Source organism: Dipodomys ordii, unplaced genomic scaffold (assembly GCF_000151885.1).
Source record: "Dipodomys ordii isolate 6190 unplaced genomic scaffold, Dord_2.0 Scaffold7, whole genome shotgun sequence".
Lineage (NCBI taxonomy): Eukaryota > Metazoa > Chordata > Mammalia > Rodentia > Heteromyidae > Dipodomys > Dipodomys ordii.
The window spans coordinates 913,533-924,682 of record NW_012267223.1 but is presented as its reverse complement, the minus strand read 5'-3'; the positions used below and the strand labels follow the sequence as shown (position 1 = coordinate 924,682).

The following is an 11,150-nucleotide window of genomic DNA, read 5'->3' as shown; positions in this document are numbered from 1 at the left end:
CCCGGCCCCGGGCTGGGCGCCCCACCCGCCCTGGCTGGGGCACCCCCCTCAGAAGCACTACCTTCCGCTCTCCCAGGAGCACACGGCAGTCACAAACGAGCTGCACGCCATCCACCAGGCCATCCGCCAGGAGCAGGACTTCAAGCGCCACACGGACACCTCCATCACGGACAAACTGCAGGAGCACGTGACCTCCAGAAAGTTGACCAAGTACTTCAACCAGCTCCTCCAGAAGCTGCAGAAGGAAAAGACCACCATGGTAGGAAGCTCCCCTCCGGGGCGGGGCGGGGCGGGGCAGTGTGGCCAAGCTGACCCCACCAGACGCTCTGCGTGGCTTCTTGTGGTCAAAGCCTTCTCCTCTCCCCCCACTTGTTTTGGCCAGTTAAGGGGCTTGAACTCAGGGCTCTAGGTGCTGTCCCTGAGCTTTTTCCACCCAAGGCAAGTGCTCTACCACTTTGAGCCACTGCCCCACTTCCAGTTTTCTGGTGGTTATTTGCAGATAAGAATCTTCAAGACTTTCCTGCCCAGGCTGGCTTCGAACCATAATCCTCAGAGCTCAGCCTCCTGAGTAGCTATGATTACAGGTGGGAGCCACTAGCACCTGGCTTCCCTTCCTTTTAATTTATTATTATTTTTTTAAATTTTTTTTCTTTGTCGGTCATGGGGCATGAACGCTGGGCCTGGGCGCTGTCCCTCAGCTCTTCAGCTCAAGGCAAGCGCTCTACCACTTGAGCTACAGCGCCACTTCCAGTTTCTGGTGGTTTTATTGGAGAGAAGACTCTCATGGACTTTCCTGCCCAGGCTGGCTATGAACCTAGATCCTCAGATCTCAGCCTTCTAAGTAGCTAGGATTATAGGCGTGAGCCACTGGGCCTGGCCCTTCTCCTTTTTAAGTTGACATCAATTAGTCACGCCAGGGGGGTTTGGTGTGTGTGTGTGTGTGTGTGTGTGCATGAACACGCACATGCTCAAGCATACATGCTAGCTCTGGGACTTGTACTCAGGGCTTGGACACTGTCCCTAAGCTTTTTGCTTAAGGCTAGAGCTCTACCATTTGAGTCACACACAGTACCACTTGTGGATTTTTGGTTAATTGAAGATAAGAATTTCATAGACTTTCTTGCCTGGGTTGGCTTTGAACCATGATCCTCAGCTCTTAGCCTCCTAAGTAGCTAGGATTACAGGCATGAGCCTGTAATGAGCTGGTGCTAACTTAAGTTACCTCTTATGGAAATAGAAGAAGAAAAGTCAGGTTTAGGGCTGGGAAGGTGGCCCAGTGGTTGAGTGCTTGCCTTGCATGCATGAGGCCCTGGGTTCGATTCCTCAGCACCACGTAAGCAGAAAAAGCTGGAAGTGGCACTGTGGATCAAGTGGTAGAGCACTCGCCTTGAGCTGAAGAGCTAAGGGACAGTGCCCAGGCCCAGAGTTCAGGCCCCACGACTGACAAAAACAAAAAAAAAAAGTCAGGTCTAGTTTAGGACAGTCTTTTCTGTGATCTTGATGTATTTCTTCCTGAATATCTTTCTATACACACACACACACACACACACACACACACACACACACACACGAGCTATACATGCACGCCCAGGGTCTATTTGAATCCTCAGTCGCACTGGGCTGTGGCACACAGCAGAGGGCGGGTGCAGGCTGGGTGTAGGAGTCAGTGATTGTCTCTGCATAGTTTGCCCTGCTTTTGGCTGGTGATTTGGAGATTGAGTCTCATGGACTCTTTTGCCAGGGCTGACCTCAAACCATAATCCTCTGGGTCTTAGTCTCCGGAGTGGCTGGGGTTATAGGTGTGAGCACCTGGCTTGAATTTGGCCCTGCAGCCCTGGGCCTTGGCCGGGTTCCTGAGGAAGGCCCGGGAAGGTGAGGTCTCACCTCACAGGGGCTCCCACAGCCCCCAGGGTCCAAGGAGGAGCCCTGCTTTGGACTCCGGTCATAGAGGGTGGGGGCTGAGTCCCCGGGGGTGGGGCTCCTTGCTGTCCCGGTGTCCCCTGCGGGACCTGCTCTGGTTCTGTCCTAAGGAGAGCGGCTGTGCCAGACGCAGCTCTGCCCCTCCTGGGCAGTCTGGGTTGCACTACCACCTCTGTCCAGAAGAGGGCAGGAAGGAGCCCTGGACAACAAATTCCCCTACAATTGCCATTTTCCAACAGATGGAGCTCTGAGGGATCCCTGCTGGTCCCGGCCCGGGAGCTGTGAGCCGGTGGCAGGCAGGCAGGGCGGGGCAGGGGCGCCTCCAGGAGGAGGAGCACTGGGTGGATGGACCCCGCAGAGCCGGGGCCCACAGGGCGTGGCGGACAGGACAGGGCAGGGCAGTGGGGGGAGGGAGTGGTCTGGAGAGTAAAAGGGGCTCAGGCAGTGGAGGCCCTGCTGGCACCTGGTCTCGGGATGATGTTCACAGAACAGGGCGGGGGCGGGGTCTGTGTTTTACAAGTGGTGGGAGTGGGAGCCCTGGCTGTGGTTGGGGCCTAGGAGGGGGAGCTGCGGGCCCCAGAGCAGACGGGGTGCTGGAGGGCTGGCAGCGGGAGCCCAGAGGCAGGGACAGCCAAGACCACCCACAGGGTGGCACCGGTGGCTCACACCTGTAATCCTAGTTACTCAACCAGCTGAGATCTGCAGGTTGTGGTTTGAAGCCAGCCTGGGCAGGGACACCTGTGAGTCTTTTTTTTGGGGGGGGGGTCGGTCGTGGGGTCTGAATTCTGGGCCCGGACGCTCTCCCTCAGCTCTTCAGCTCAAGGCTAGCGCTCTACCACTTGAGCCACAGCACTACTTCCGGCTTTTTTTTTTCCTGCTCATGTGGTGCTGAGGAATGGAGCCTAGGGCCTCATGCATGCAAGGCAAGCGCTCTACCACTGAGCCACCTTCCCAGCCCCCTGTGAGTCTCTTATCTCCAATTAACCAGCCAGAAGTGGAGGTTTGGCTCAAGTGATAGAGCGCCTAGCACCGAGTCCAAGCCCCAATACTGATACACACCCACCAAAATTAGGAGCAAATCAGCTGGGTGTGACGGCTTGTGCTTGTAACCCCACTACCTGGGAAGCAGAGGCACAAGGATCACATGTTAGAGGCCAGCCCATGCAGAGTTGGGAGGACCGCATCTCAGTAACAAAATACATAAAGCAAAAGGGCTGGGGGCATGACTCAAGTGGTAGAGAACCTACCCAGAAGTGTGAGGTCCTGAATTCAATTCCCAGCAGCACCCGCCCCCCCCATACAATCATAACCTGCTCTAGCAGCCACAGCCCAGGAGGCGACCCGCAGCCTAGTTCTGTCCCACTGAGCACAGAGGGCTCATGTAAAAGACAGAAAGAAGGCTACGTTCCATGTGACTGCAGCAGGAAAACCTGGCAGTAGAATCAGACCATTCCCTCCCACCCCTGGCCACCGCAACTGCCCCACGCACGCAATGAGCCAGCCGCAGTGGCGGGCTTCCATCCGGGTCTCCAGGCCCCAGCAGCCAGCATCCTCCAGGTCTGCCTGCCTGGAGCCTCCTGGGACAGAAGTGCTCACACACGTGCCTCGTCCCCTAATTCAGGTGACACACCTCTCCAAAATCGACGGCGACATTGCGCAGGCCACCCTGAACATCACCAACACCAGCTGCAGGCTGGAAATGCACCAGAAGACGCTGTCGGAGCTGGACAAGGAGGTGAAGGAGGTGAATGAGCTCATCACCAACAGCGAGAACGAGATCTCCCGCCGCACCATCCTGATCGAGAGGAAGCAGGGGCTCATCAACACCTTCAACAAGCAGCTCGAGCAGATTGTGTCGGAGCTGGGGGTAAGGCCCCCGGTGGGACAGATCCTTCCGGGCTTTGTTATGAGAAAGGAAGCCCTGGAGACCAGGCATGGTGCCTCATGCTTGTAATCCCAGCCACTCAGGAGGCGGACATCAGGAAGAGGGTGGGTTGAGGACAGCCGAGGGCGGGGGGCAGTTAGCAAGAACCCCATCTCAACCAATAGGTGAAGCATGGTAGCACATTTGTGTCCGAGCTACATGGGAGGCATACTGAGGACGAGATCAGTCTAAGGCTAGCTCTGGGGAAAAACCAAGATCCTAGGTAAAAAATAACTAAAAATTAAAAAAAAAAAAAAAAGAGTTACGGATCTGTCTCCAGCAAGCATGAGGCCCTGCATGCCAAACCCCAGCACCACCAAGAAAGAAGACAGACAGAGTGACCCCTCAGGACACGGTGTCCCGGCACGGGGGGGGGGGGGCGCCTGACCGAGGCCAGTGCAGGGCGTGGTTGCAGCAGGCCCCGGCACACGGTGTTACCTCTTCCCCTGGACCGCCGCCCTCTGTGGGCATGGTGAGGGCTGCCCGCCATTGGAGCCAGCAGTGACCACCGACCGCTGTGCCAGTGGTCTAACGAGTGTGGGTCTCTACACCCCCTGGTGCTCACAATGCTGGTAGGGGTCGGGGTGCACACTGGGGGCCCGTGGGGGAGAGCCCCCATGTTGGGTTAGGAAAGCAGCCGCAAAGCCCTGTGGGTAGCAAAGAGGCCCCAAGGGACCCCGAGGGCGTGGGCCCAGGAGGGACCCGGAGCACGTTCACCCTGGAGAACTGTGCCCCCCAGGGGGAAGAGATGGGACCCCTGGAGGTGGAAATCAAACGGCTGACCAAGCTGATCGAAGAGCACACGGCCAAGATCACGCAGACCCAGGTGAGCTGGCTGCGCCTGCAGCAGGAGCTGGTGCAGGTCAGCCAGGAGCGCGAGGACCAGCTGGCCACCCTGGACATGCTCAGCAAGGAGCTGAACATCATGGAGCAGAAGAAGCTGCGGACCGACAGTGAGGGCAGGGCTGGCCCCACGCGGGGTGGGGCGGGGCTGTACGGCCAGGGGCGGGGCTTGGCGCTGTGGGGGGTGGGGCCCGATGCGGGGTGGGGCGGGGCTGTACGGCCAGGGGCAGGGCTTGGCGCTGTGGGGGTGGGGCCCGACATGGGGCGGGGCTATGGCAGGCTGCATGCACCTGCTGTTCTTTCCCATCCCTCTGTTGAGAGCATCCATCGGGGCTGGGAAGGTGGCTCAGTGGTAGAGTGCTTGCCTTGCATGCATGAGGCCCTGGGTTCCATTCCTCAGCACCACATAAGCAAAAAGAAAAAAGCCGGAAGTGGCGCTGTGGCTCAAGTGGTAGAGCGCTAGCCTTGAGCTGAGCTGAGGGACAGCACCCAGGCCCAGAGTTCAGGCCCCACGACCGGACCCAAAAAAAAAAAAACCCCAAAAAAGTTCTGCCACATCCCTAAAGCTCTTCCCTAGGGACCCGGCCCCGGGGCCCCATGGTGGGGGTAGGGGGCCCACAGTGGCACCACATCCACAGTGCAGCAGTCCCCAGTAATTAATAAGAACTAATTAATTGTCCCCTTGCCACAGACCTTTCCCATGGGCCTGGAGCACCGCTTCAGACTGAGCCTCCAGAGCAGCTTGTCATCTGAGGTGGACCAGACCCTCCTACAGGCAGGTATGCTGACAGCCCCAGCCCCAGCCCCAGCCAGCATCCCTCCACGCAAAGCAGGCTGCCCCTCCAGCACCAACGTAAACACATCCGCACTGCAGAGAGCATTTACTAAGAGCTCACTTAGTCCCAACAGTCGGCCGTGTGCAGAGGAGGACCTGCAGGTCATTCAGAAAGTTGTCCAGGTAACAGGCAGCACAGGGTCATCATCAAGAGTCCACAAGAGCCACATGCAGGTGGCTCACGCCTGTCATCCTAGCTACTCAGGAGTCTGAGATCTGAGGATCGCAGTTCAAAGCCAGCCCAGGCAGGAAAGTCTGTGAGACACTTATCTCCAATGAACCACCAGAAAATCGGAAGTGGTGCGCTGTGGCTCAAGTGGTAGAGTGCTCACCTTGAGCTGAAGAACTGAGGGACAGCACGCAGGCCCAGAGTTCAAGCCCCATGATTGACCAAAAAAAAGAACAGAGCTGGGCACAGTGTGTCACTCCTGTGACCCCAGCACTTGGGAGGTAGACAGGAGGATGGCAGTTCAAAGCTAGCCTGGGCTTACACATTTGCATGACTGAGTCTCAGTGATGAGGCGCCTGATGCCTGCCTGTCCTCTCCAGCCGCACAGGGAGGCACAGCAGATTGCAGCGCAGTAGGATTGGGCGTAAGACAAGACCTTACCTCAAAAATAACCAAAGCAAGAAAGGGCTGGGGGCATGGCTTGAGGGGCGACACACCTGCTTAGGAGACACAGGCCCTACAAGGCCCTAGTTCAATGCTCAGTGCCTCCAACCACAAAGCGCAGATAGAATGGGCGGTCCCAAGGGCGTGCTCCCAGCCCTTGCTTGGCTTCTCTGGTTTTCCTTGTTTTAGATCCATTGCACTGCCCGTGGGTGGGACCAGCTTTGCTGCCACCTCCCCCAAAATATGATGCTGCCCGGTGACGTTTGCCCTCCTCCCTCAGCTATGCCCTCACTGGGGCCCCAAGGCCGGAGTGATTCCCTGGAGGCATTCCTGGCTCGGATCCAGCTCACCCCTGAGGAAGCCGCCCTGTTGGGCGCGGAGGAGTCCGAGGGCAGCGAGGACATGGGAGACGATGGGTCCCGCACGGTGGTTTTGGACCCAGACCACGTAAGATTCCTGGGACTTGCTTTTGCCCTGTGTAGAAGAGTCACTCGGGCCATGTGGTCTTCCAGCCCCCTGGGTCCAGATCTGCCCGCCACAGGCACACCCAGCCCCTGCTTCCTACCCGAGGGGTTTCAGATTCCCATGCCCAAAGTATACGTCCCCCACTTCCGCTTGCTGGCCTGGGCCTGGGAGGGTGGGGTTGGGCGGCCCTGGGCTCCACAGCCTTTGTGTAATAAGGAGAAGGACTCCAGGCCTTGCTTCCTAGTGGAGTCTAGGGACACACTCATTGCCTTGAAGGGGCCTTATCTCATCCCCCCCCCTCGCCCCCGTCCCCGCCCGCCCGGCACCTGGTGAAGTCCAGCTCTGGTCTGAGGGAAAGCAGGGCTCACCAGGCTGCACAACGTCACTGGACGCTGACACCCTCCGGCCCCTGAGAAAGGGACCGCCTGAGGGAGCTGGCCTGCCTTTACAGCGGGACCCTCAGCCCCTCCATGCCTGCAGGAGCCCAGGGGGTGCCTTGAGTTTGTGGCTTCCAGAAGAAAAATACCAAGAAGATAGGGGGCACAACTGCTGCTGGAATCACACACACATGCACACGCACACACGCGGAGGGGAGCCGTGGCCCCCAGGCGGGGGCTGACCGCGGCGGTCTTGTGTTTCAGCCACTGATGGTCAGGTTCCAGACCACCCTGAAGAGCTACCTCAACCGGCAGATCGAGAAGCTGAAGCTGGAGATTCAGGAGCTGGTACGCGGGGTCCCGGCTGCCCAGGCCCGGACAGGCCCCCTGCGTCCTCGTGACCCTCTTCTCCTGGGCGCAGGAAGTGGGCACCAAGCAGAGGCGGAGCCAGCGTCAGGAGCTGGGCGTGAATCTCTACGGGATCCAGCAGCACCTGGCCTACCTGCAGATGCAGCTGGAGAAGAGCCACGACCGCCACTCCCTGGCCTCCTGCGAGAGGCGGCAGAAGGAGGATGAGCTGCAGGAGCTGCGTGCGCTCTACACCAAGACCTATGGGGAGGCCAGCGAGGCGCGCAAGAAGCGTGCGTGCAGTCGGGGCCTGGGGTGGGGGATTCTGAGGGGCTGGGAAGGTGGCTCAGTGGTAGAGTGCTTGCCTGGCATGCATGAAGCCCTGGGTTCCATTCCTCAGCACCACATAAACAGAAAAAGCTGGAAGTGGCACTGTGGCTCAAGTGCTAGTGCTAGCCTTGAGCTGAAGAGTTGAGGGACAGCGCCCAGGCCCAGAGTTCAGGCCCCATGACCAACAACAACAACAAAAAAAAACAAACAACTGGACCTGGGGGAAGGGGGAGAGGGAGGTCTCTAGACCGCACACTCTGGATTTGCTGCTGGCACCAACTAGCGGTGGTCATCCACACCCAACACAGACACAAACAGGGAGTCAGGGGTGTGGGGCCACAGGCCCAGCCTCAGTCAGGGGTGTGGAGAGAGTAGAGAGAGCAGACAGGAATTTTATTTTCTGGTCCTGGGGCCTGAACTCTGGGCCTGGGCGCTGTCCCTACGCTCTTCAGCTCAAGGCAAGCGCTCTACCACTTGAGCCAAAGCGCTACTGCTGGTTTTCCATGGTTTATTGGAGATAGGAGTCTCATGGACTTTCCTGCCCGGGCTGGCTTTGAACTGTGATCCTCAGATCGCAGCTCCCTCAGTAGCTGGGATTACAGGCGTGAGCCTCCAGCACGCGGCTGAATTTGAATTTGGTTAAAGGAATTCGTTCCTGAGGGTTTATGGAACTTTGGGTGAGTAGGCAGTGCAGCCTCCTGGAGGCCCAGCCTCCAGGGCGGCCTCCCTCTCACTGGCTGCAGGGAGAGAGCTTTGGTGGAGCTCAGCCTCCCTTTAGCATTGGGGTCATGGGGCCTTGGGCCTCTGTGTGAATTTGCTCACTGTTAACTGGTAAGAAACCTGTGAAATAGACACAAGATTTGGTCATTCAGCCCTACTCATACAGCAGAACATGTTGTAGTTGGTGAGTGTAGATTGTGTACCTCTCTTTTCTCTCAGTCTCTATTTCGCAGCAGAGTCTGGGTCTTTATGGTTTAAAAGCCATTCTCAGGCTGGGTGTGGTTACACAGGCCTGTAGCCCCAGCTCTCTCAGGCTGAGGCCTGAGGATCTTGAGTTAGAGGCCAGCCTGGGCTACACAATGGTGGCAGGGTCCCCTGCCCCACGCCGGAGGGAGGGGTCGAGGACGATCCTGAGTGCCCCTCCTCTCCTCCCCAGTGGCCGCCCTGCAGACGGAGATGGAGAACTTGGCCCTGAACCTCTTCTACATGCAGAACATAGACCAGGATGTGCGGGACGACATTTCCGTGATGAAGCAGGTGGTGAAGAAGGCGGAGATGGAGCGGATGCGGGCTGAAGTGGAGAAGAAAAAGCAGGTGTTTACGCGGCCCCTGGGGCACACAGCCCCCCCCCCCCATGGGCCTCAGCTGCTGCCCGGGGCTCAGGCCGGGCTGTGCTGACGGCAGGTCTTGGCTCTTCTCTGCCCCGCCCCCAGGACCTGCACGTGGACCGGCTCACCTCGCGAGTGCACCAGCTGGAAGAGAGCATTGCCCTGCTGGAGGCTCAGTACGGTGCGCAGGCCCATGACACCCGGTGTCTGAAGGAGGCGGTGAACGAGGTGGGTGTGAGGCCCCGCCCACGGCACACACACTCACACCTGAGCCAAAGGTCACCCACACAGTGCCCACGTGTCCACCGGCCAGCAACACAGCCTGGGCCGGCCCTCCTCCCACCCCCAACAACAGCTGGATGCCCCCCCCCCCGGGAATGGCCAGCAGGTGGGAGGAAGGCCAGGCATCCAGACCCTACCTGTAAATTAACTAATGTAATGGTAAATACTCAGGGTGCTGAGGATTGAAGCTCAAAGCCTGCTTAAGCAAAAGCCCATGAAACTCTTATCTTGAATTAGCCAGCAAAAAGCCATAAGTGGAGCTATAGATCAAGTGGTACAGCATCAGCCGTGAGTAAAAAAGCTAAAGGAAAGCATCCAGGCCTTAAAGTTCAAGCCCCAGCACCAGCAGGCATGCATGTGTGCATGTGCACACACACACTCACACACACAATAGTCAAGGTAATAAGGGGCTGGAATTGAGCCAGGTGTGGTAGCTCATGCCTGAAATCCCAGCTACTAATGAGACTGAGATCTGAGGATTGAGATTCAAAGCCAGCCCAGGGAAGGAAAGGCCATGAGACTCTTATCTCCAGTAAACCTCTCAGAAAACCAGAAGTGGCGCTGTGGTAGAGTACTCACCTTGAGCTAAAGAGCTGAGGGACAGTGCCCAGGCCCAGAGTTCAAAACTCAGGGACAGTGCCAGGCCCCGAGTTCAAAACTCAGGGACAGTGCCCAGGCCCTGAATTCAAGCCCCAGTACTGTACACGTAAACACACACACACACACCACAAATAATAAAATAAAAATCCACCATTCAGTGGGTTTTTTTTGTTGTTTTGTTTTTTTTGGGGGGTGGGCAAGTACTAGTGCTTGAATTCAGGGCCTTGAGCTCTTGCTCAGCTTTTTGGCCAGCCCCTTCCTTTCTGGCTGTTGGCTGGTTAACTGGAGATAAGAGTCTCTCAGAAATGTTCTCCTCAGACCTCAGCCTTGCAAGTGTGAGCCTCAGGTGTCCTGCAGCCCCCTGGGACCCAGAGGCCTCAGGCTTCTTTGAAACGGTGTTTAGTTTCCTGGTATCCCTTTGCTGATTTTTTGGTCAAGAAAAGTCAGGATGAGTGGCTGGGAAAGGTGCTTCATGCCTGGATCCTGGCTACTCAGGAGGTGGAGTTAGAAGTTTCCCACTTCAAGGGGACTGGTGTAAGATCCCAACTGAACAACACAGTACAAGCAAAATGACCAGGGGCCTGGCTCAGGTGGTAGAATGCTTGTCTAGCAAACATGAAGCTCTGGGTTCAAACCCTAGTACTCACACACAGGCCTAGGCACAGAGGTTCACACCTGTAGTCCTAGCTCCCTGGGAGGCAGATATAGGGAGAATCACAGAATCACAGTCTAAGCCAGCCCAGGCAAAACGTTTTCAGCCAATCCACCCCATCTTACTAGCCAATAAAAGCTGGCCACTGGGCTGGGAAGGTGGCTTGGTGGTAGAGCGCTTGCCCAGCATGCGTGAAGCTCTGGGTTCCATTCCTCAGCACCACATATGCAGAAAAAATCTAGAGTGGCTCAAGTGGTAGAGTGCTAGCCTTGAGGGGGAAAAAAAGAAAAGAAAGAAACTCAGGGACAGCGCCAGGCGCTGAGTTCAAGCCCCAGGACTGGCCAAAGAAGAAAAGAAAAGGCTGGGCACTGTAGTTCACACCTCTCAGCTCTTTGGGAAGCACAAATAGGAGGATGTTGGTTCAAGCCACCCAGGCCCGAATGTGAGACCCTGTTCACACACAGCCAAAATGACGGGGCCAGGGCTGCGGCTCCAGTGGTATAGCATTTTGTGGCAAGTGTAAGGCCCCGAGTTCAACCTCCAGAACTAAAGCAAACCAACAGAAGGGTGGAGGTGGAGTAAACAGGACTACCCCCCTTCCCTCCCCCCCCCTCCCCCTGCTGGCCTTGGCTG

At 57.4% G+C, this 11,150-nt stretch overlaps 1 protein-coding gene across 1 annotated transcript in view; it reads left to right on the top strand.

Moving 5' to 3' along the window:
- The window catches only part of Ccdc40 (coiled-coil domain containing 40), a 65,428-nt gene that overhangs the window by 16,349 nt on the left and 37,929 nt on the right, over nt 1-11,150 (top strand). The window contains exons 3-5 of the mRNA XM_013036300.1: nt 77-259; nt 3,542-3,787; nt 4,584-4,797. Of these exons, the coding sequence (XP_012891754.1) occupies nt 77-259; nt 3,542-3,787; nt 4,584-4,797 (643 nt within the window). The remainder of the gene's footprint in view (nt 1-76; nt 260-3,541; nt 3,788-4,583; nt 4,798-11,150) is intronic.